General features: G+C 38.3%; 1 protein-coding gene across 1 annotated transcript in view; it reads left to right on the top strand.

Annotated features, from left to right (window-relative positions):
- The window catches only part of CRPPA (CDP-L-ribitol pyrophosphorylase A), a 101445-nt gene extending 82216 nt beyond the window's left edge, over nucleotides 1–19229 (top strand). Inside the window, exon 10 of the mRNA XM_030446289.1 lies at nucleotides 16600–19229. Coding sequence (XP_030302149.1) covers nucleotides 16600–16704 — 105 coding nt within the window. The 3' untranslated portion in view covers nucleotides 16705–19229. The remainder of the gene's footprint in view (nucleotides 1–16599) is intronic.
- The last annotated feature ends 5976 nt before the right edge of the window (nucleotides 19230–25205 follow it).

The following is a 25205-nucleotide window of genomic DNA, read 5'->3' as shown; positions in this document are numbered from 1 at the left end:
AAACTATGATCAGTGTGTTTATTAATATTGTATGAGGTTTGATATCCAAGAAATCAAGAATTTGATACTTGGACTTGATTCCACATTCTATTCAGAATACAGTTGTGTTTTGTCTTAAAGTATGTACACTATATCTTAGAAATTGATACTGCTCAGTAGTCTCAAGAATCTGTAGGTGAATGAAGGCAATATACATGTGTACAACTTTAGGCAAGAAGGTATTTTTTCAGTAATAATATGCTATAGGGAATGTTAGGCTTTGTAGCACTTGCCTGCTAAGATTTTTTCTAGACCTCCAGGAAAAGAACCAACCATTCCTTCCTAAGGAAAAGAACCAACAACCAAAAAAAAAAGAAAGCCAGTAGCTGCCTGACATGATTGGTAAAAAAAGCTTGCATTCTAAAACAAAGCAATTTAAGAAGAAAGAAGGTGGTGGTACTCAAAAAACTTCTTTGAGAAAAAATCACTGAGAAATCATTCAAAGTCTGGAAGTGTGGGCAACCGCAGGAAGAGTGGAGTTTCTTTCCTACAACATGTATTTGTGCACTTGGAAAAGTTCAGGCAAGTTGGAAGTGTTTTCTTGAATACAGATTTTATGCAGGGGTTGAGTAGATTGAACTAGAAAATATTTCTTAATTAACAGTTGTCTTTGCCTAAGTGAGTGGGTGTGATTGGTATGGCTTGGGAATAGACTCAATAAACTCATGCAGTCACAGATAACACAGCTGACATCTTAAGAACTCTTTTGTTCATTTTTTAAAATTAACTTTTAAGTGAACTGACACTATCCATGAACCACATTCAGTAGGTGTCACAAATAATGGTTAGGCTTGATGCTCTTAATGTTTTTTTCCAACCAAAATGATTCTGTGATTCCTTGATGTATAAACATGGGTGCTTGCAGGGTCTCACACATATGTAGTACTTCTGCTTTGCAACACTGTTTATGGGAATCGTTTTTACTTCTTTTCATCCAAACTGTGTTTTTCTTTGCCTTAACAGGTTCAGGAATTGAAAATTAACTGATAAAAATTGCCATGATAAATAAACTCAGGGCTCTTGATAAAATTAATGTTCTGGAGCTGGTGTGCAATGAGATCATTCACAAATCAATATGTAGCCTGTTTTCTTTAATTTGCTGTCTCTTTTCTGGTTTATATCAGTAATATAATCCAGGCATTTCAGTCCAAAACTGTACTTGTTAGGTGGTGAAACTCAATAGGTACTTAGTCTCATGCCTTATAAAGCTAATAGAGGCAAAATATAATTGTCTTGAAATACAATGCCTGTCATAACTTATTACAATTTATATATTATCTATTGTGGACATGCAATATTGGTTCCTTTAAACACATACTAAAGTCACAGTAGAAGGAAGCATCACAGTGGTCAAGACTAGGACTTAAAAAATTGTAGAGTCCATGGCAGCTTTCTCAGATGATGATGATCAACGAAAGACATTAAAGGACTGGTTCCTTTAATCCTGACAGATTTAGCTTTAGAGCTCTGGGTAATTACTGAATACCAAATATGAATCTGGTTGCCACGTGTATTTTTACTTAATGGGATGACAGCTGCAAAAACAGATTCTTATACGAAGCTGTTTAAACACACTACTTCCCTAGTGCATCCTAATTACATGAGGGGAATCTAGAAATGTTTTGGGAAAGGTGATTTTGGCTTAATTGCATTTTATTTTCTTAAGAGCTCTAAATATTAAACTAGAGTAAATTCATCCTGATGTGTGGGTAGAATTTTAGGGTGAAAAAACTTCCTGATTAATTATCTTAAATTTCATGGCAAAATTATTAATAATGCCACTAACTGATATTTAATGCCATCTCATACAAAGACATTTTTTCTTTTGAGTTTGAACAATTTAACCCTAGTCTATATTCATAAGCCTTTGAGATTGGTCATAAATACACAAAAACTAACATTGACACTTCAGGTTTCCATCCTGCTAGTAGGATGTATAGGTTATAGCAATCCTATAAATGGCATTTAAAACATTTTCAAACAGTGGAAAAAATAAGTCATATTCTGGTATGAGTCAGAATAATACTCCTGGTATGTTGTATATGCATTACCATTATGAAAGATTTTACTACTGGGTTTGGATCTGATTAGTCTCTATACAAAAGCAAGGTCTGTGTGTCAAAACTGTAGGGTTTGGATTTCTTGGAAAACTTGAATTAGTTGCTTATATTGACCAGAAGATTGGTAAAGAGAGCGGAGATTTGAAAAAATATTTCAGAAATGTCAGAGGAATGGAATAATATGTTTTTGTTATGCTTCACAGCCTATGTAAAATATGTGCCGTAACATCAGTATAATAAGAAGAGTAAAGTAACTGAGGCATGAAGTCAAGAATATTTTTTCAGATGAAGATTAGGCTAAACAATTCAGGAAATCCTTTCTTCTAGTGTCAGATCTGGTTGAAGGAAAGGATATGTGGAACCCAAGGGGAAATAACCAGGAAGCAGTAAGTGAGAGAGTATGGATTTTTAAGTCCCATCTTTGGGCTTGAACAAGTCCACAGACAATCTCAAGCACAAGACAGCCTGTGTTCTGTTAATGGCCCTTGAAGGGAACATGTATCTGGGTTTGTTAGTAGATTTGTTTGATTGGGAGAATGGAATGTCACTTTGAACATGTAAAAGGATGGTCAGCAGCAAAAGCTAATGCAAAAAGTTCATGATAGGTACGCTTCAAGTAAATAAGAGAAAGTTTCAGTAGTTAATGGGAAGGAAATGCAGTGACTGAGGACATCTGAGAGTGTTAAGAGACAAGGCTGTGGCACACACATACTGCTGCAGATGTAGTTCTGCTTACTGAATAGACTGAAGATTTATGGGTGTAAAGCATGTAAAGTAAAAGCTGAGGCCAAGAGCAGGCACAAGGGAGTACAGTTTCCTGAAGACAAAAGAGATTCTGAGTCAAGAGAGGAATTAGTGGAAATGGAGTTGGAGAGTTGGAGATTACTTCTTTTGTCCAGAGAAAACTTTTAAAACATGTCTGCGGAAAGTCAAACCACACGTTCATCTAATCAATACAGGCTGAGAAGATGAACAGTGTGAAATAATTGCCTATGTAAAATGATACATGAAGTTCTAAACGCATCTGTGAATTAGAAGCAAATACTGAAGCTACAAGGAAAAAAAAGGGAGTCAGAGAAAGAGGAAAAGTTGTGCTTTCTAGTTGAAGAATTGGGAGATTTGTTCTTAACTAATATCTAACTTATTTGAGCAGCTGAATGAGTTTTCAGTTCTAGATAAAGCTTAAACAGAGCCACATTCCTTTTCTTTTTAACCAAAGCTATGACATAGCAGTTCTGCAAGCTCTCATAGTTGGGCTCATGCAGTGGCTGCTCGGATTCATCTTTGTGCCATCCAGTGTTCTCATTTACCATTTCATGGGATTGATTTCCTTGGAAGGGGTGGATATCAAGACCAGAACACAACAAAATTAAGCTACTATGTTTCCTTTAAACATAAATACTCTTATTAAAATACAGTTTTATGGAAAAGTAATGACTCAAAAATCCATTTAAAATTCTTCTCAAGTCCTAGGTATAGGATCTCTAATAATTACTATCAGATTGAAAACTACTTACTTGCCTTTGTTTTTGAGCATTATCTTCAGAAAAAAATCCAAAAAGTTTTTCAAGCCCTCTAAATGATTCTTGAGTTTATTTTAAATAGTATTACCAATTAACACATTTTAAAATACTGTAAGACACCCTTCAAGGGAATTACACAGGTATTTACTTCACATCCAATATAATGAAAATACACCATGAAAATAGCACTGGCCACTTGTTCTCAGCCCACTGATTTCAGGTAGTTTTGGATGACCCAGATTTTGAAGTGAGGACTGTGATGAAGTAATCTCATACATCTCATTTTGTCACGCTGATGGAAAATGTCACAGTTTTTTATCAAATGCCTATTACAAGAAGATACTAGGGAGAGCTGAACTTATCTTTGAAGACAGCAAGAGACATATTTAACATTGCAAGTGGGGACAAGATAGTTTTAGGATGTTTTAAAAGGAAATTTTGGTAACAATTTAATTGAAAGTGTTACGGGCTGTAAAACGCAGACATCTATTGTGCAATTCAAGATACAACATACCTCAGGAATAAGCTTGCAATTGAATTTTAATCTTATAGAAAGAGATCTTTTCATAGTTAATGATCTTCATTAATTTTGTTTTTAATGTCTTAATTCTGGAGTACAGTTACTCCATCTGCTAAAGAAAGACTCATTCCTTTATTTCTTTATTCTTTTATTAAATTTCTTTCTGTTTCTTTTTAAATTTTTAAAATAACCATTTTTCTAACAGCACAAACCAGTTTTTTTTTATTACTTTACAAGAGTTTTATCACTTGGATCTATTTTTATTTTGAATGCCTTTGTTTGTCCATAGACAGGCTCTTGTGTTACATGGTTTGGGCTGATATTAGCTGGCAGAAAGAAAGTGAAGCCTATCTTGGCAGACCCCAATTTTTATGTAAGAGAACATCTGTGAGTTCTATATTTGTGGTGTAGCTGGACTCTCATAGCCTGAAAGAAAACTAGACTCTAAAGGCAAGCTGATCTTCTCCCTTACAGTTGTAAGGATTATACATTTCAAATTTAAGGCTAAGGATTTACTAGTGAACCCTGAGGAGTGGTACTAACTGCTTAATTGGTATGTTTTTTAGCTACAAGGCAAATTATAGGCCCTCTTCTGCCTTCCTAACACTGTGCTCGTACTCAAAAAGTTCTTTTTTTTTTTTTTTTTTTTTTTGGAACCTGGCTATTTGCCCTGCAGCTATGTGGTTGTTTAATCATTAGCTACTGATGGGAGAGATTGCTCCATGGGAATGAAGCTATAGAGGATTGATCAGATGCGGGGAGACTCAGAACAGCCATCACACCCAGGGGCTACAAAAAACAACCTAGAAAGTGGGGTAAGCCCACGTGAGCTTAGTCCTCATTAATGCTTTGTGCTGTTCCAGTCATATTCCTGGCAAGTTAGCTGGCTTGAGGATGTTTCACTTCTATCTGTAAAAATTACACTATACCCCTCAGCTGTGTCCATCCACTACTACCATCCAGGCTCCATGGAAAGATGTGGTGTGTCCTGTGTTTGTCATTCCTCCCAGCCATCTGAGGAAAACCCATCACTTTGCCACAGTGGATTCCTAGGGTTTTTTTATGATTCTCCTCTGCCCCGCCCCATCTGTTGGATTGGATACAGGCTGCTTGCTGCTGTTTTCTGAACCCAGTGCCTCTGCACACACCAGAATTACAGAACTGTCTTTCCTCTAGGATTAATTTTTCAAAATTTATGCTCCCTCCATTGCTTGGCTGAAAGCTTTTTGAAAAGGGTGAATGATGTCTTTGCACTGGATTTAGGTTATGAACTAAGGAGGACAAAGAAATACAAAGTAGAGAAGTGGAGAGTATGTAAACATTGCATGGGCAACATACCTGAAAAAACCCCAGCTGATAGAGGCAAATACACTTTCTCCATTCACAGCAGTTTTGAGTGTATTTGTGAGTAAATTTGATTGTACTTGTGTTTACAACTCCTTAGCTCTGCCTGCAAGAAATGGAAATTCCTCTCCTGCTTATTACATTGACTGTGAGAAAACTGCTTTGGAGTAGGGAAGAAGTACATATTCTTTGCAAAGACAAGTTGAGAACAATTATAATTACTGAAAAATTAATGTATTAAAATGTCATATTGGTTTCAGAGACAAAGGGATTGAATATTTATTAGTAACTTGTGTTGTAACTTCTTTTCCCCCTGCTGACTTTTTTCCTCGTACTCTCCAAGGACAGATATAACCTCATGTCCTTGTAACTTCTTGTCTCTTTTTTGGGCACTTCTTTATCAGTTTGGCACTTATTTTTGGGGGAAAGTAGACTAGCTCGGACTTGCACATAAGTCTTGAACTTGAATGAATGTTGAACGAAGTGATATTTGTTGTTTTCCAAGAAGGCTGTAGGCACTCAACTGTAAGCAGGAAAATGGGAAAAGTCAGAGATGGGACATAAAACTATTCCTAAACATTACACAGATGCAGTCAAAGAAGTAGAATTTGAACGATGAGATGAAAGATGTCGGATGGACATTAAATTTTAAATATTAAGTTGTGATTCAAAGATGTTTTTCCATTTCAGTGTGTTACTTATACAGGGACTTTTAATGATTTATTCTGCAATCAGTCCCTCCTCATAGAGTGATGAGATGGTGCAACTTGAGAGCCACTTCAAGCTAGATGCAATTAGTAATATCTAGTTAGGGAAGTCCTGTGTTATCAACTGCATAACAACAAGCTTCTGGACAGCCACTGCCCCTCACTGTGTCTCCCTGCCCAAAACACTGAGTTACATTAAAGCTGCTTTTGAAATTTTGAGAGAGCATTTTAATAGCAGTTATGTATTACAACTTCTGTAGCCAAATGTGTTTTTTAGTCTCTGTAACTGCAAAGTAACTGGACTTGTAGTACTGTACTTTGGTTTGTATTTCTGTAACCATGATTGGAATGTGGCCTTTTCCCCACTGAGCTGATATTATCATCCTAAAGGCTTGGAACCCACAAGACTGGGATGTGAACAATAGCCTAGCGCATGTGTACACATACTTTACCCCTCAGAATCTCCTGGGTTTTGTTTATTTCTTTCCCCAAAGGAGAAGTTTTAGTTTTGTTTTTTAGCAGCCCTATACAGTTTTTCCTCTGAACCATCTCAAATAATCTGCAATCAAGAGGAATGTTTCCAATCAGTTACTTCAGCCATGTGCTTGTATTTCAGATTATTTGAAGTCTGTAGGATTTGTATAATGAAGGTTTTAATGACTGAACAGAATGCTTACACTGAAATGGATGGGAGGATGCCTCTTATTTTGGAGACCTGGATGTCTACCATGCGTAATATTCTATCTGAAGTTAGCACCTACAGGAGGGCAGAAGTGTGCTTTAGGCACAGAGAATGGGAACAATGCTTATTTTTCCCTTGCACTGATTTTCAGCATCCCCCAGGAGATCCAAACGCACCATTCATTCTTTCCAAAGACCAATTTTATTACAGTCAGTAATTAAAAGTTGTACGGTCCTTCTATATAGCACTGATAATCACAATCACAAATTGTATGAAACCACTCCTCCATGTTTTATGCAAAATTCTGTAACCTGTCATAGATGAAGTGCCAGCAAACATGCACATTTTTGCTGGCTAAAAGTTTATATGAAGACATACTGTCTTGTTTCCTCTGTCCTCTGTTGCTTCTCTATATACCTTCTAATTAATAAAGGAACAGTATCTAATGCACGCAGTTCAGTTCTCTGATGCACTCTGTCCTTGAATTGTGAAATCTGGGCTTTAACAAATACAAATTAGATTAGAATTATGTTGACTCTCACTGAAGTTTATGGACTTTCTCTTTTCACCCTTATTGTGCTCAATTAGTTTTAGAACTGTTAAATGTTCTTATTTAAATGGTTTAGTTTATCTTGGGGGATTGGTGTAATAAATACAGTGACTTCTAATGTCCTCATCAGATAGGTTTTGTCATATCCTGAGTAAAATTGGCATAGTGTTGTAAAGAAAAACATCCAGATATGTGATATATAATGACTTGTGATTTCAGTTACACCAGTGACCGCAGTCTCACTGGATAAAAGCATCCTACTCAGTTCTTTGAATTTTTTTTTTTTATTTTTTTTTTCCCTGCAGTATATGACAGTTTGCCTATCAGATAGAGCTTCTGGCATTGAGCTAATCTCTCCTAATCTTTAGCAATGGTATGTCTTTTTACATTTTGAGGATTGACACAGTTGCATACTTCATCTTCTACCTCAGTCTAATCTTCCTTTCCCCTTTATCCCAGCTTGTTGCCCCACCACTTCTCTCCCATACACATAAATTTTTGCCTTCCTCCTTACTATTGACTAGGGCTAAAACACTGGGCATCCAGTGAAACTGAGCATGGAAGTGCTGTATTTTTTAGGCTTATAATAAGAGAAAAACAGCTAAACTGTGCCAAACCTCTGTTACTGGCCTCATGTGCCAAACGCATTCATACGTGATCCATAGCTGCTCCGTCTTTGCCTGGTGCCTGGTGTACTGCAACAGTCTGTAAATGATTTGCGTGGTTGGGGTGTTGCGTTTTGTAGGAAGCCAGCACTACTTAACCCATTTTTTTCTGTATGTGTGTGTGTGGTGGGTCTGCTCTGTATTCCTGGCCTCCTGCAAAACTTAACACCGCAGCCCATCAAAGTATTTATAGACTCTCACAGTAGAATACGCAGCAGAGGATCCACCACATGTACACACTGAGGGAAATACTATTCAATGCTGCTGCTGTTGTGTGGAAGGTTTAAATCCCACTCCTACATGAATTTGTTAGTGCTGTCAGATTGATCCAAAGCTTTTTGAAATCAGAGAAGAGACTTGTGACAGCTTTGTTCGGCTTCATCCCAATCTTAGATTTTCAGCAGCTTGCAGTGCTGCTTTTCAGAGGAGAAAACAAGTCTCCTGTGCCTCAGGAACATTTCACTTCTCCTAGATTGATAGTAAGAAACTTTTTTTCCTTCCCCCTAAAAACTCTTAAGGTGTGTTTTACAAGGTTACCAGAGTGATACCTCATAGGGCCTGTAGATAGTACAGTAACACATATTAGCATGAATACATTTCATATTGTATTCTTATTTGGTAACATACTGTATTAAGAGACCACCTCTAAGAAACCTCAAACACATAATATAGTTTTGCAGACAACCACATCTGGTAAAGGGTGTATTTTTGACAGTGTTTCTGTACCAGTCCCATACAGGTGGCTGAATGAGCTGCTAGTTCAAGCATTAGGTAGCTTTGTGAACAACTTAGAGGGGAAAATGGTTGACAGATTATTGTGCTATCACTACTGGCATACTCACTCTTGCCAGGAGCTTAGAACAGACTGCTAAGTGCTGAATGAAAACTCTTGCTTAATCTGTGATGACTGAATTCTCTGAAAATGCTCATTATAACAAACTCTTCAGACAATTTTTGGTCCAGGAATTTTTATTAGTTATTCAGTATGATCAGGCTAACAACTTTTCATGCAGAGGAAGGAAAAAAAAAAAACAGACTTGGAGAAGACCAGAACAAGGAAAATTAAAGCATAGGTCTGCAAACTACAAAGGCATTGGCACCAATTGGTCATGTCTGTCCCAAGCACTTTGACTATTCTGCATCAAACAAATAAACTTATGGAGCAAAAATTAGAACATAGCTTTCACTTGCTCCTCTGGCATCTGGAGGAGCAGCCAGGCTGGGGCCAAGTCATCTTTCTGTTGTGATAGTGACTGCAAGTGGAATAAGTATTCCTCCATAAAAAATTTTTACCTTAGTCCAAAAAAAGTGTGACCTGAAGGGTGCAAATAATCACCATACACCAGGAAGGGAACTGAACTGAACCCTGATCACTTCCATGCTGTAGAAAACGTAGATAATGCAAGTGTTTTGGATCTGTCTATTCTATTCATACTAGAGAAAATAATTAATCCTCTTTGTTTGTGCCATTTGGGTTTGGTTTTTTTGTTACTATTTTTTGTTTTTAACAGAAGAGTGATGTTCACCTTCAGTTTAAAATCTGTGAATCTTAGGTGAAAAGATACACAGAATATCAGCAGTGACATAATCATTACAGACTCCAGGAGGTTTAAGGAGGACTTGTCTGTCCTCAGTGTATCCACACAGTCATAAAAAATGTTGATGGCTCTCCATCACCTTATGGCAGACTATAAGAGTCATGGTTGAACAATAGTGCAGGAGAGATAGAGTACAGTACCACATATTTATTCACAGTTTATCTGAGTTTAGGTTGGGAATTAGCTCTGTTAGAGTTCAGTAACTAAAAGGTCTGCTAGACTCCATTAGCTCAGTGACATTTTGGGTCTTACAGCACCATTCATCTCTTTTCTCAATCCTCATTGCATCCCAAGTATCTAGATTTCTAAATTATTTCTATTTTGAGAAGTATTAAAGAACAGTAATGAAGAACAGATTGCATATTTTAGTTCAGAAGGGAAGCCAGGTTGTGTTGCAGAGGTTTAATTACAAACCTACTCTAGTAACTTCGAATCCAGCTACCTATCTGAACTCGTGCTACCTTAATTATTTCTGTATTACTTGAAAGGAAACCTAAAAATACTGAGCAAAATAGTTTTCTTATCTTTTACACTTATCTGCATAGCTATCTTCTGATTGAGGTGAATTACTGCATTGATATTATGTATGAGATGTCAGTTATCAATAGGTGCTTTGGCACATAGACTGAAAAATGTGATGTGGAAGCATTTTAAGGAGAAAGGAGGCTTTGGGTTAATCTGTACTGTTACAGATATTGAGGTTGCTTTAATATGTAGATGCATGCCACTACATATCTTGATTAGGAAAAAATGTTTCTTCATCAATAGGCCAGAGAATTCCTTCTTGTGAGATTAAATACCAGACCATGTTATATGATTGATTTCTGGTAGTGGAAGAGTCTCAGCCCCAGTTTAGATCATCTTTTTAAGTGAAAACTATTAATTGAGGAAAAATCAATAGTGAGGCTTTTGAGGCTAGATTATCTGTTAAGTTTCTCTGAATGCAAATAAGATGCTGTCATTGTGTGACATCAGGAGAGTGTTGGAGGCACCTGGTAGAGCCTTACCATGAGTAGTGGCATCCTATAGTTTTAAATTAACAGCAGCTCCTCTTCTACTGCCAGTGTAGTCTTTTGCAAGATGCTTGCTGGAATATAGACTATTTAGACTAGTTCATCTCTTTTCTCCCCCATTTTATACCTTGTGGTATGCCTGGTGCACACATAAGCCCACCCTGCAAAAGGGAGTAGTAGGCATGCTCCATCATTACATCTTTCTGCTGCCTCCAACCTTTTTCTCTGTGGTGGCAGGAATGTGCAGTACAGAACGAGTGCTGTCATGTGGAGCAGTTTGTCCCCCTTTCCTCTTTTTGGGTGGCAAAGATGTCCATAGAGCAGTTAATAATTTTGTTTAAAATGACTGTGGTTATGTGGGAGCTGTGTGGGATTTGTGCCTCATTCTGTGGGGGATTATACGTTCATCATTCTGTGTATTTGTGATGCATTTGGGTAGGGAGAGAAAGGCACAGCTGTCATTTTCCAGCCATATGAAGGCTGCATTTGTACTGGTAAGTAACACAGCCCAGGGATGGTTCCCTTGTCCTAGGGCTGAAAACCACAGCATGCTCATGTCCATATGGCTAAGTTCTCGTTTTCCCAAGAGAGGGTGGCCTCATTCAGCCTGTCCCTTGGGAGCAGTCCCTGGCCTCTGCTGTCCCCTGAACTGTGCCCAGCCATTGTCTGGGAACATGTTATCTGGCAAGAGCAGAAGCTGTGCCAGGGAGTGGGCTTACAATGGAACAGCAAGGGCAGGAGCATGCCAGTGCATGCCTGGCCCTCTTTCCCTTCCTGGCACAAATGGGTCTGTATTAATATTGATGTTTCCTAAGTTTAGCAGCATCTCTAAATCATGTTTTCAGGTTTTTAATCAAGCCATATAATCTGGGATTACATTACTTTCCTATTAATTTTTAAAAACTGTATTAAATGGAGAGTCAAATAATATTAAACAGAGTGCAAATAATGAAACACAGCTGTTTTATTCTTTTGGAGGGATGCAGTAAAATGCAGAGGTAATACCTGCAGAGGCTGTTTTGGGTTTTTTATTTTGTTTTTGGTTTGGGTTTTTTTGGTTGTTGTTGTTTGGGGTTTTTTTGTAAAAAAGGGTATTATGTGTTTTTAAAGCAATGCTTAAATTGAACTAGTACAACTGTAAACTGAAATGCATGGATGTGAACTTCCAGCTGTGGGAAAAAATGTGAACCTAAACAGATTGAAGCAAAGGAGTAAATGGGTATGGGAATGTCAGTAAATATGCATATAATCCTCAGTTTCCTAAACAAATGCACATTTATAAAATAGAAGTTTGCATATTCCAAACTCAACTTAAACTCTGTCCCTGTATCCATTCCCAGCCTTATTCTGCAGACCAGAAAACCCCAACAGTTGGTAACTCTACATCAAATAAATCCTGAATATGAGTTATAACCATCACACAATATGGTTGTGTTGGAATATTTTTACTATTTAGTAACAGACAAAGTGGGTATTTTATTTTGGAATCAAAGTGCTGTTATGTGGATTTATGGTTTATAAGGTTGGCAGTGTTTCTGAGTACTTTTTTTTTTCCAAAGTACATAAATATAATGTGGTAAAAGTTTTGGTTTTAGCTTATAAATGCAGTTCATCATGTGTTCAAACAATGAAAAAATTCTATTTATTAATGGCCAAGAAATGTTAGGGGGTTTTCTTTTTTCTTTTTTACAAGAGACTAAAATTTAAGTCAACTGGATGAAATGAATAGACAGTGAATATCACAATGGTTTAGGGGGCACACCAGTTGATCATGTGGAAACTCAGTCATTAATCCATTAAAATGGTTACTGCCTCCAAGTCTTATTTAAAGGTCACAGTCCTTTAAGAGTTTCATTGGGGAAGGGAAGAACTGTTAAGTGTTTGATCCATCCAGTGCATGCACAGATATGCACTCAGCTGGCTGGCATGCTGAGGGGTGTTCTCTGCTTGGAATTTGCAGCACTCAGCAGTGGGTGGGCAATACCATGCGAGAGCTCCTGTGGGCTACGTAAGGATTTGTATTGATCCTTCTGTTCCTACATCCTGTTTTTTATCGTTGTTACAATATCTGCAAACATGCCAGGCAATTAGACATGTGAAGACCTGGTTCTGCTTGATTATTTGACTTCCTGCAACTAATAATGAGATTTTTGAAAGATTTAGTGGTATGCCATTGAATATAAAAGAGGATTGGAGGCCTGTATGTGCAGTGGAGTTAGGTGTGGTAGATGAAATTTGTCCTGGCATCCCTATTGAAGCTTCCCTGTAGGCACTATCAGCTGTGATGGGCCTTCTTGCCAGAAATAACACTGCAGTGTCAGAAATGTGGGAGTTTTAAGGGTATAGCCATGGGACTTGAAGTGTTTAGCAATTATTTAGCTTAAGATTAATGAAGTCCCACAAGATTCTTTTCTGGGTTGTTGTTGAATTCTGTCTTTTAAATTCTTTTTGTAATATTCTTCATAAACACTGCTGGCATCCAGATTACCTATAGCTGCTTAGGGAAAAGTTAATATCATTGTGGCACATTAAAAAATATCATCTTGCATGCACAGTAATGGCCTAAAATGGCATAAAACCCCAGCAGGGTTCAGAGGAGAGGAAAGAATACTTAAGGTATAACTTACCTATTGTGTCAGTCAGTATTATGCCTACACTTTGAGCAATGTTGCCTTTCAGTTGCTAAAATTTCTTTTTCTTTGCTCTTTTTCATGTTAATAAAGACTAGAAATGATGAAGTAAAGTTCTAAATTATGCCCAGGCTGTGACCACTGGATGCTACAATAATCCTAGCAAAGAGAGAGTTTTGGTTCTCAGAAATATACAGGATATACAATGATTTTGAAATTCCTGTCAGAGTCAAGTTTTTTGAATTATTTACTACTTCTTTCCTGTAAGACTGTGACTGGGAGAATAAAACAAGTTAAAATTGGCACGTAGTTGACCCTTGTGGCACTGAGTTCTCCTGCGCTCAGAGGCTCCTTGGCCCAGGTGCTGGACACTGTTCAATGAATAGGTGACTCTCAGATCAGACTGGGACAGTGTTACCAGGAAGGAGCAGCATCATAAATCTAAACTTTAGGAACCTGTATGATAAATACTTTAAAAGATTGCCCTTTTGAAAGCAAAGTACGTGCTTCATAATGTCACTTAACCATCAGCTGTAACTATATAAAATCAAGAATAAATTTCCTGTTACATTTGTTATCGTAAAAGAGGTAATTTTTATTCATTTTAATGATAAAGTTCTGGTTATTTAAAAAAAACAAACAGACAGAGGGCCCAGTCCTCTTTGACAGTTCATTGTTCCTGTCATTGTGTTGATTGATTCTAGGAAGACAGGAACCAGTAGGCTTCCAAGTAGTTATAAGATCAGTATTAATAAAGTGAAATAATTGTAAAACTTGCAAAAGCATTTGTATTTCTAGTGCAATTCACCAGTCATGGCTTGTAGCCCAATTCTTCATGCAGGTTTCTCTGCACATTACTGTACTCCACTGCCTGTGTTACAAATACTGCTCATAATTTTTTGCGTGTCTTTCCTTCAGAACATGGAAATTAGCACTAGAACTTTAGGTTTAGGTTTAAAAATAGATTTTTTTCAGTCTAAAGGAATCCTACTGTGTCATTTTCAATCTCTCCTGTGAAATTTAAGTTTCTTTCTCTTGCTTCCTTTTATGTTCAAAAACTTAAATAATTTATTACTGCAAAGGAATGTGTACTGAATCCAGTAACCAACAGAGGATGTGGAAAGATTTATTGGAAGAAACATTAAGAGCATTCCTGGCCAGGTGCATTTTTTTTTTTTTTTTTTTTTTTTTTATGAAATGGGAAAAAAAATACCTCCAGCCAACTTCAGATGTGGCTGGGAGCCCATTTGGAAAACAGTGTCTGTAGCTCTGAAGTGCTTCTGGAGACAAACTGAACAAAAAGCAGTGAGGTTGGCACTGGTGAATACTGAGAAATGTGTTGGTAGATCTTGAAAGTGACGGCAGCATTTGTCTTCTGAGTGGGTGTATGTGCAGCTCCTGCTCTCCTTGTACATTAATGCAGCAATTTATATCCAGGGGAAAAGAGGATGTGGTACCCCTGCCAAACTGGTGTAGTGGATTTTGAGTTCCTCTTTGCACCCTCAGTCCATAACAGAAGGTACTGGAAGGACCATACTGGAAGGACCTCTGAATACCCTTCTGCACTCCCTAGGTGAATGGGAGTTCTCACTCAGTAAACAGCAAGACACAGCTGTGGTGAACGTTTCTACTTCAAGATGATTTGTTACATCACATCAAATAATTTTACTGTATATTAGAATATATAACATGAATTTATGAAGAGTATCATCTTTGGGGGTACAGATTCTAACAGCTTAGTTATTTGATCATTTTTAGGATAAAAATCTAGTCACATGCAAATTCATTTTTCTCAGGAATAAGAATTGGGTATAGACTAGCTATTACTAATTCTGTCTTTACCTCTATAATTTTTCGTGCCATTTACATAAAGCAAAACATTAATAAGAGCATTATAAAACATATTTTGGAGTGCTCCAGACATACTTTTCCCTCATCAATTTCTCCATCTTCTTAGTCTCCAGTTCCCCTCTGCACTAGCTGAACAGGCAGGTTTCCTCAGCAGTAGCCTTATTCCTTAAAATGGAGTAATCAACATTCTGGCTTTGTATAAGTTGTTGAAGCCATTTCCTCTCTCTGCCTTAATCCAAGTGTCTTAAACATGTCATCTACAAATTTTTCCTTAATGCCAAAGCTTAGAAAAGTAGTGGTGAAGAGATACAGAATCCAACTGCTCCATCTGCCTGCCCCAGGCAGGGAGCTGTACCTGCATCCCATATACATGTATATGGGTCTCAGGTTACATTACCCTAATGATGGAGATTCCTTGATCTGTTCCATAATCTGTTCCATTGCATACTGGTCCTTACTGTTTAAACACTTTCTTGACTTCCAGTATCTCAGTTTAAGTTCTCTTGAGCCTATTGCTTCCAGTTTTATCCACTGTGGATAAGGATCTCAGCTTTTGCTTTCTCTTTGTACCTCACATTCTGTATTTGAAACTCTTCTAGGTTCTCCCCGGAGTTTACAGACCTTTCTTTTTCTCTGCTGCTTCACAGGAATTGCTCCCTCCTATTTTTTCTCTCCAGGGATGTTTCTGTGCCTGCGTACACCTACTGGTATTTTCCCAGTGCCCAAATGAAAATGTTACTGGTAGCAAAAGGCCAATCTTTTATAGTCAATATAATTAAGAAAACTTGGCAATTAGACAAAGGACTCTTTCAAATGTGAGCTGGAGTGCTCGATTAGAAGCACGGAATCAAAGTCTCATTTTCTGACTTCTTCCTGTGTTGGTCTCTATACTTGCCTATCAAAACCAGACTACTTTTTAAAGTTAAATACAAAGATTGGACTGAACTATTAAAATCCCAATGCTTAAATGCATCTGTGAGTTTGAGTAGTTTGTAGGCTACAGGTGGTTATTTAGTAGGTGCCTAAAGTTACAGGTCTTTAACTATACTACTCAATTAAATACTCAATTTTGGTCCAGTGTTTTAAAATACAAAATTCTGACCACCTTTTAGATTTTAAAAATAAGTTAGGAAGCAAGTGATAGAATCAAGCTTCTGTTTTGGTGGTCTCTGGATATATGGCATTAATTCTAGCAGTTAAAATATATTCCTTTTTAAAAAATAATTTTGCTTTTTAAATCTTTGTGGAGATTGGAAAATGGTTTTTACTATGAAACTGTGTTTCCTTAAAATACAAGTTCTAGAAGCTCTTCTAGTAAGTACAAATAAATGTTTTTATTCTTTTCAGCAATCATGTGGTGATTTGTTAATATATTGTTTCCCCCACTTTTTTTTTTTCTTTTTTTTTTTTCCCCCAGGACCATTTGGTGCTTCAGGAGACAGTAAATTCTGCTGCTGTTCTTATCATGGCATTAATAAAGGACAGAAATCCGGAGCTGACTGGGCAGCTGTTGGTAGCATAAGAGCATAAATCATGTGTAGCTTTTGGAAATGTTTCTTTTTCATCATCCATTCACCAAAGGTCTTGAATCATTTTATTCTTTGATGAAAACTGTGGATTTATGACATTTACTATTAAGATCTTTTAACAAGATATTTTTGATACTTAAAATGCAAGTCTGATGTGTATAAAGTGTAAACTGAAATACAATTAATTCTGTGGTACACTGGGTGCATACTGTATGGAATTATACTGAAATGGTTTTGTGGGGTAGTGATCATTTAGGAAGGTTCATAGGGGACACCAAAGCATTCAGTCTTCATGCAGAATGGTCTTTAATCATGCTTATGTATTGTACTCCAGGGCTGCATGAACGAAATGTGATTTAAGATAAAATAATCCTAAAGCACAGCTCTTGTTCTTTATATGAAATTAGTTTAAAATTGCTGCTATACCTGTGAGCGTAGAGATCATTATACAGCGTAGCCTTCCAGACATCAACAATTCAACATTCTGTTGAACTGCACAATGCAAGCAGTGTTGGAAGGGTCAGGTCCTTGTCTTCCATGTAACTAAGGTAACCTTGAGACAAAGAAAAGGTGTGCTTGGGGGAAATTGAAGTGCAAACCCCAATATTTCAGGTGCTGCATGCTCTGGCTGTAGCACTCCTTAGTGCTACACTACTTCCAGTGCCCCTGTGCCATCATTTCAGAGCAGCTCCAATAGCTCCTCTGAGTACTGTATTACACATGCTTTTTGTGTTTGCACATGTGTACATGTATGCATAGATGTGCAGATGTGTGCTTAAAGGAAGAGTTAAGACTTAAAAAAAGTGTTTTGCAACCCAATCTGTAAATCATGGAGAAATGAGAAGGTTCTGTTAGCTCATCTGCAAGAGTACAATTTTCATCTCTTGCTGCCTTCTGCATTAAATGGTAGTGAAGAGAACTGAGTGTTATGAGTTCAAAAATATGCTACATTGGTATTCAAATATGTAAAGATGATACAGGAAGGTAAAATAATGAATGTTTATTATGTGGAGTACCTCCAGGTATCTCAACCACTAAGAGCAATACAAGAAGAGGAGAGTCCCTGAAAGCACTTGTCCCTCCCTCTGCTCAGGACCCGGGAATTCCAGCTTTCCTTCAGCTTCTGAAGGGGTTAAGCTTGACTCATGCTGTGATTGGTCTTAGAGAAGTATCCCCACCAGAACTGTCCAGTGACTCCTCCCAGTCAGTCTGTCCTGAGTTGAGAGCACTGTCAGTTCCACAAGTTTCCCTCAGAAACCAGCATTCCTCCCCATCCTCCCACCATGCTCCACTCCCTCTGGTGCTCAAACAAAACTTAAAATGGGATGATCTGGGGTTGATCCCCTTTTCCCTCCTCTTTCACTTACCTGACTTTCTATATCGCTGTTTTAAATCCATTTCAGAAGCTGATGTTGATCCCAAAGTTCCTTCATTATTTGATGAAATAAAGGGTTGTTAGCTGACTGTTCTGTATGCAAAGTGCACAGCTGCTTCCACACAGAAGTCATCGTAAGACAACTAACAAAGTTCTCATGCACCATCTGCTTGATTCTTTGCTTCTCTCTCCTCTCTGCTTTGATTAATAATTTGTCCTTTTGTGACACTGGACAACGTAACCATTCATATTAGCTCTGTGTATGGCTATACAACAGACATATTTTATTCATATAAATATATATATTCATGAGTATTCATATGCAGAGTACACAAATAAATGAGGAACTTAAGAATTACTATTGGTATTCATAATTTAACAGGACAGCTTTCACAAATAAGTTTTCTGAATTCCCTTTTACATTAATGACTTTGATGAAGGAATTCGTCTCACAGGCTTTTAAAAGACTTGATGAAAGATGTTTCTTTGACTGTATTTTGTGAGTCTCCTTCACTTGAAGGCTGAAATACAATCCATGATGTGTTTTCCCCACATAAGAATAATAAGCAAGTGAATTTTGAAAATCCTTTGTGTTTTACATCCACTCTAATTTATACATTGTGATACTTCCTTAGAATTGGATTGTGTGTAACTTATCATTTGCTTAAAAAGAACCCTTTTCTCTGTATTGTTATTTTACTTGATTCTTCTAAAACTATTTCAATCCAATCAAAAACACTGCAATTAACAGCTGTAATGAAAAAATATGTTATGGTTGCTTTTGGACTTATTTTGAAAAGAGACAATGCACAACAAAAAGAAAGTTTCAGGTCAACAAACCTAATTAGCACTATCTTAAATGGAAGATAGTAAGCTTTATTAAAGTACTGATATGGATTGCATTATGGATTTTTTTTATCTTTTATGAGCTTTTGAAATCATCTGAAAACTCTGGAATATCTATTTTGCTGGAATGAAGTACACCAAAACCAGAATTGCTAAAACAGATCACGAAATATTAGAACTACAGTTAAGAAAAAACAAGGAAAAAAAGGAACTGGACTGTGATTAATTCTATTGTGTATCCAAACCAAATTTAAATGGTCTTTTGGATGATTGTTAATACTTACAATGGGATTAAAGATATAAAATGAAATTAAGAAACTGGTTGATTGCTTTTTTCTCTGAGCATAGCTTCTCACAAATAGCAGTATACATGAGAAACTTGGCAGCCTTTTGTACACACATGCTGTTTTGATTTATCTAGTGAATCAGTCACCACCCATATTGCTTTGAACATTTGGACAGAGATAACACAGAGTAAATAAAAGCTCAGCCTCTGCCAGCCTTGCTTACCTTACTCCTCAAGCACTCTAATTAGTATTTCTTAGGTAATGTTAATTAGAAAAGAGAATACAGAACATGGCCCTAGAAATGCTTTTCACAACTGTAAAGTTGAGTGAATTGCATTTGTTGAAACAAACCCACTTCATGCATAACCTTAAAATCAGATTACTTTGTTTGTCTTAGATCAGTTGGCAGAATTTCTAGCTAAAATCTTTTTTTCTTTAGCTTTCCAGGCTACCTTGAAAAAAGTGGTTTGATGGTCCTCCAAAAAAGGCAGAAAAATGAAAAGGATAGAAGATGGTGGACTTAAAAACCCGAAAACCCCAAACCAAACAGACACAAAGTGAGATGTGACCCTACTGTAACCAGGGGCATAACTCCAGTTGACTTTAAAACACAGCAATGAAGCTTTTACTCACCTTGATAACTAATGTAGGCCACAGAACAGAAAGTGTGTATGGATGCCTTAAAGCTTCTGCTGGATTCAGATTTGTACTTCTGTGTGACAGCAGAGCCTCATCATTTCCACAGTGCTGTTCTAGGTGCCATCCAAACAGAAGGTCCATAGGAGACTTGAGGTTCCCAAGCACTTCTTATCACTTTCCAATGATACAACAATGTTTCCTGTCCCACCATCAGAGATGGGTCATAGTTTTGTTTCTCTGTTCTCCCTGTCTGAGACACTTGCTTCTGGTTACTATTTTCTGTTCAGGTTTTTTTTCTGAAGAATAGCACATCTACTTCCAGATATTAAAAAGAATTTATCATCTTCTACCTTTCTTCTCGTAATCTATAGTTTAGATCTGCAAAATGCTAGGTCAACTTGTCAAGCATCCACCAAGGCATGCAGGCAAAGTTTGTTGCACTTTTTTTCCTGTGAAGGAAGGTTTAGGGGTTAAGGAATAGGCTCATCTTGACAGTGTTCCCACAGGAGCCAGAATTCTGGGCAAGAGATACCTTTGTTCTGGCACAGTGTGACTGCTCTGATGACTGGGACAAACAAATGGTTGGTAGTTGTAAAAACTGTGTGATAATTGAACTTTGCAGACTACTAGTAGTGCCTCAACCTTATGTGTTTTAAGATTTCTGGTTATTATCTTTGGTCCATGTGACAGATGCACCAGTATTATTGCTGTCTGGGAAAAATAAAAAAAAGTGCTCAGCTGTTAAGTTGATTAATTCAGAGGCATAGTTTACTGGATGGTAGATTTTTCTCTTTGTGTAGGTAATGAAAGAAGGGTATTCAGAGGAATTTCCTCTTGTTTGTTTCAAAGATCACTTATTAAAACCACAACTAGTTCTCACTGAAACAGGGACAGCTGCTGAGACTTGTAAAATTAATTATATCTTGAAGTGTTCCCAGAAAATCTGCTATTAAAGATATATATGTATATAAGATATATCTTATCTGAATTTTGTAAAAGTATGTAATTGTATTACAAAAAATTCAATGGTAAGTTCATTATTTAAAGTCAGTCTTGAAGAGATGAATTCTGAGGAACTAAGAAACTGCTTTCATTATTCCTGCCCAACTCAATCAATCCAATCTTTTGCACCTGGTTTCAAATAATTTGTGATGGCACCTAGTTTGATGGCTAATGCCCTGCTCTGGGTGCCTCCAGTAAGTAGCAAGGCAAAGAATTAAGACAGGTTCACATCTTTCTGCCTCCAACTCCTGCCCTTTCAGCTTCAGACTGGTAAGTTTTTATGATGTCTGTCTCCCTCGGCCCATTCCTCAGCCCTGTTATTTACCACAGCTCACTTGGTCTCATGCTCTTGGCAAGCACCAAAGGAAAGAAGCAGTCACTGACACTCCATTTTTCCCAGTGTAAGTTGATTTTGATTGACAGGGCTGTAAAGTACTTGTCAAATAGACATTTTCTCCGGTTATTTCTTCCAGGAATACTCAGTTAGTTTTGAGATCTGAAAAGCACGATTTCAGAGCCTGTGCTGAGGAAACAGTTGCAACTGTGAAAATACATTTATGTTAGAAGATACTTGGCTTGCACACACCAACCTGGGGAGCAATGAGGCATTTCTTAATATATTTATTTCCAGGTTAATGTAAGTATGCTTTTCAGTATTTAGACTGAAACAGATCTCGTGCTCCACCCTGCACATACTCCTGTCTCAGAAACTGAACTTCTAATTCAGTTAAAATGCCACAACACTGAATTATAACACAGTTGCAAAGATAAATGAGAGAGTAAGAAACTTGGACAAGCAAAAAGTGATGTGAATTTAAATAAGATGGAGAAGTGGGGAGGCTAGAGGCAATATACCAGACCTCTCTCAGATGGCAAAATCTGCAGGGGAGACCACTTAAATAAATGGCATATGATAAGGGTTGTGGACAAAAAAGCCTTCTAGAATCAGTAGCCCCTGAGGTGGTGGCTTGATAAGGCATCTGTCTCCCTGTTCAGCAGTCTTTGTAGATATCTAGCCTTTGGATAGTTATTTGTTGCTACTTCTGCATCTCTTTGACTACTTTGCCTCCTTCCTGTCATTTCTTTGCCTCAGACTAGCCCTGTCACTTCATATTTCATGTCTCCTTTCCATTTCAGCCATTCCTGTCTTCTCCCATGCTCTTCTCCCATTCTTTCCCCTACTCCTATTACTTGTTCTTTCTCTCCCTATTTGTCACTCCCTTTCTATTCCTCCCAGCCCACCATCGTTGAAGGAGATGATCCTCCCCCCCCGCCTCCCTTCCCCTGCAAGCCAGGCCGTGGTCTGGCATCAGAAACCCTTCCTTGCTCCTGGATTGAGAACTGAGGCATTTGGGCTTTGGCACCTCGGTGCTGCTCACAGCTGGGACTGAGAACAGATGTCACTTCCACTGCCAGCTGCAGGCAGATGAGCAGCAGCTGCCTGAAGGGACAGACCTCCTGCATGGCAGCTGCTGGGCTGACACTAAATGCCGCTTAGTAGCTGGAGTCAAGCTGCAAGCAGAGCTGCCCCACTGAAGGAGAAACAGTCTGCTCTAAGGTCAGGTCCCCTGCTCTCACCCCCCCTTTCAGTAGCTGAACTTGGATTTCTAAAGTCAGCACCTAGTCCTGGAGCCAGATTTGCAACAACAAAAAGCAGAAGAAAAAAAAAATCCAAATCCAGGTACAGCTTGCAGTCCTGGTGACTGGAAAAAGTGTGTTTTCACTTACCAACCAGTGGCTTTGCCAGGAGTTGCTCAGAGACAAAAACCAAGAAACCCCACGATGCTGTGTTAAGCAGTTCCTTTCCACAGCAGAGACGCAGCCTGATTGAAACCCCATTGAAGTCAATGGGACTGAAAGTTCCTCACAGTGCACTCAAGAATGTGTGGCATCTCCTCCCTCCAGCCATCTTCATCTCACTCAAACATAACCATGTTGGTTCTGCTGGGGTTTTATTACTGTTATCATTATTTTTATTGTGCTGCAGTTTTAAGTGTGTATTTATGCTGTGCTTAACTCCCTTGCTATTTGGTGGGGGGAACATTATGGTCTTGATTAACGCCGACTATGTGTTTGGAGTTTAGTTGTGACTCCAACTGAAAGCACCTACAGGCCTGTGGTATGTGGGGCGATTGGGGCACTTCTAAAGGGCAACTCAAAGTTTAACTTTGAAGACTCACTCTGAATCCATTGGCAGCACAGGAAACCTAAAAGGATGATTTTGTTCTTGGTTTAAGCTAGTTTGCAGGGGTAGAAAAAGTCTTGGCGTCTTCTGGACATTGTTTTATCCCTCTCTCCTGTCTGGCAGCATTAAGGGTTGTACTGCTGTGTAGCAAGTCAGTTGAGGAAGCTGGAAACCTGTTACCTGGCTGGAAACTAATCCAGGGACAAGGGATGAGCTTTTATGAGTCACCAGGTGGAACGACTTTGGGGGAGGAGGTACATCATACGTCAGGATTCCTATTGCAAAGGGATGTACCTGGGGCAGTTAGGGCTGCAGAAACACAGGCATAGATCAGCCTCGACTGCAGCTGCTCAGCTACACCCTTGGGGCATTATTTTTTTTAACTTTGCAGTCTCAGGTCCTGCCTGTGTTGAGGGCATGATGAATATTTGTTATTCTAACACTGTTATGTCCCTTCTGCAGACAAGGGTGTACAGGAAGGTGAAGTGCAGGAGGGTCAGGCTCAGTGTGTGGCTCCTCTGTTCGGCTGTCATGTGCAGGCTTTGTAAGCAGCGAAGTCAGCCCCGGTTGTGTGTTGTGACATGCAAGCCTCTCTGAAAATGATACATCTGAAAATGCTCAGAGGTGAACTGCATTCCAAACCGGTAGGTCAGGATAAGGAAATGAAGGAAGGAAACAAGGTGTCTCTCACTCCTTCTGGGAGTGGCAGCTAGCAGCAGATCAAAGAAACGCTCTCAATATGGATATTTCAAGAAAAGCTGCAAAATGCCTTGAGTGCACAGCACAAAAGGTGCATTACTTCTCCTTGTCAGGTTTTTTTTTTTTCTTATTTCTTTTTCTTTAAAGCTTTACTGGCTCTGGTATTTAATTTGTTTTCCATTGTGCACCTTTGTGTGTGCCACTCCACAGAAATTGAAGGTGCAGGATCTGTCCAAAGCTTTACAAATGTGGAGCGTGGTTACTTTCACTGCAAGAGCAGGCATTACAGTGGCAGCAATGCACCCTCTGGTGGTGTCCATCAATGTTTTACAAAAAATCTTTTCCAAGTTGTTTATAGATATAAATATCTATATCATATGTAGATATATAAGATATACATATAAATATATCTTATTTATAGATAAGCACACAGAATCACAGAATGGTTTTGGTTGGAAGAGACCTCCAAGATCATCCAGTCCAGCCTTTGACTAACACCACAAGCTAACTACTAAACCATGTCCCTAAGGACCAGGTCCGAATGCCTTTTAAATACCTCCAGGGATAGTGACTTCACCATTGTCCTGAGCAAGCCATTCCAGTACCTGAAAACCCTCCCTAGTGACAGAGGAAGAGCCAGTATTTTTCTCTACATCTTCACTGATTCCCAGTAGTGACAACCTTGGGTACTGGGATGGGCTGAAAAATTACTGAGCATGGTGGCTTTACAGCCATTGGCCCCACACCAGCCATGACAACTGCAAAGTGAATAACAAGGATGAGACCAGCTTAAAGAGAAGGCTGGAAAACACACTTAGCATATGTGTTACTGGAAAAAGGGGGATTCATGCTGATCAGGTTGTGTGGGTGGAGGATGGCAAAGAGCTTGTTATCAGCTGGGACTGCTCCTGCCAACACGTACCTGCCTCAGGCTGGATCCTTGGTAGTGGTTTTTGCAGACCTTTTTCATTCCTCTGGAAACACACCCTGAGTAAGATCTGTTTCAGATTTCTGGAAAACCCTAAATTACAGCCCCAAAAAGGCAAGTCCTGGAGAATTCTGTGTTCAAATTCCAAATCTTCAATTGCTTTTTTGAAAGGCAATTTCTGCTGTAGTGAAAATCTCAACTCTTTTCTTACTCTTTTTTTTTTAATCTTAAGCCCAGTGTAAGGTCTGGTGTAAGGACCAGGGAAGTTTTAGAAAACAGCTGCATTGCACTGTGCTGGATGTGGTCAGTGGCTCTTGTGAGCAATAGTGAAAGGCTGGGGATTTTTCAAAGTGGCATTAAGTGGGTAACAGTTAGACATCAGCTATTCCTATCTTAGCACTACTGTATGCAATATTTTTTCATATTTTTTTTAAGTGATTTTGAGTGAGAAGTAAAATTTCAGTGAGAAGTGGTATCCATTAGATTCAGTGAGGTCAAAAGAATGATTTCTAGATCATGGTTATCATAAAGAA

Source organism: Calypte anna, chromosome 2 (genome assembly GCF_003957555.1).
Source record: "Calypte anna isolate BGI_N300 chromosome 2, bCalAnn1_v1.p, whole genome shotgun sequence".
In the NCBI taxonomy this organism is placed as follows: Eukaryota; Metazoa; Chordata; class Aves; order Apodiformes; family Trochilidae; genus Calypte; species Calypte anna.
Note: the sequence above shows the minus strand (reverse complement) of the source record. Positions and strands in the feature narration are given on the sequence as shown.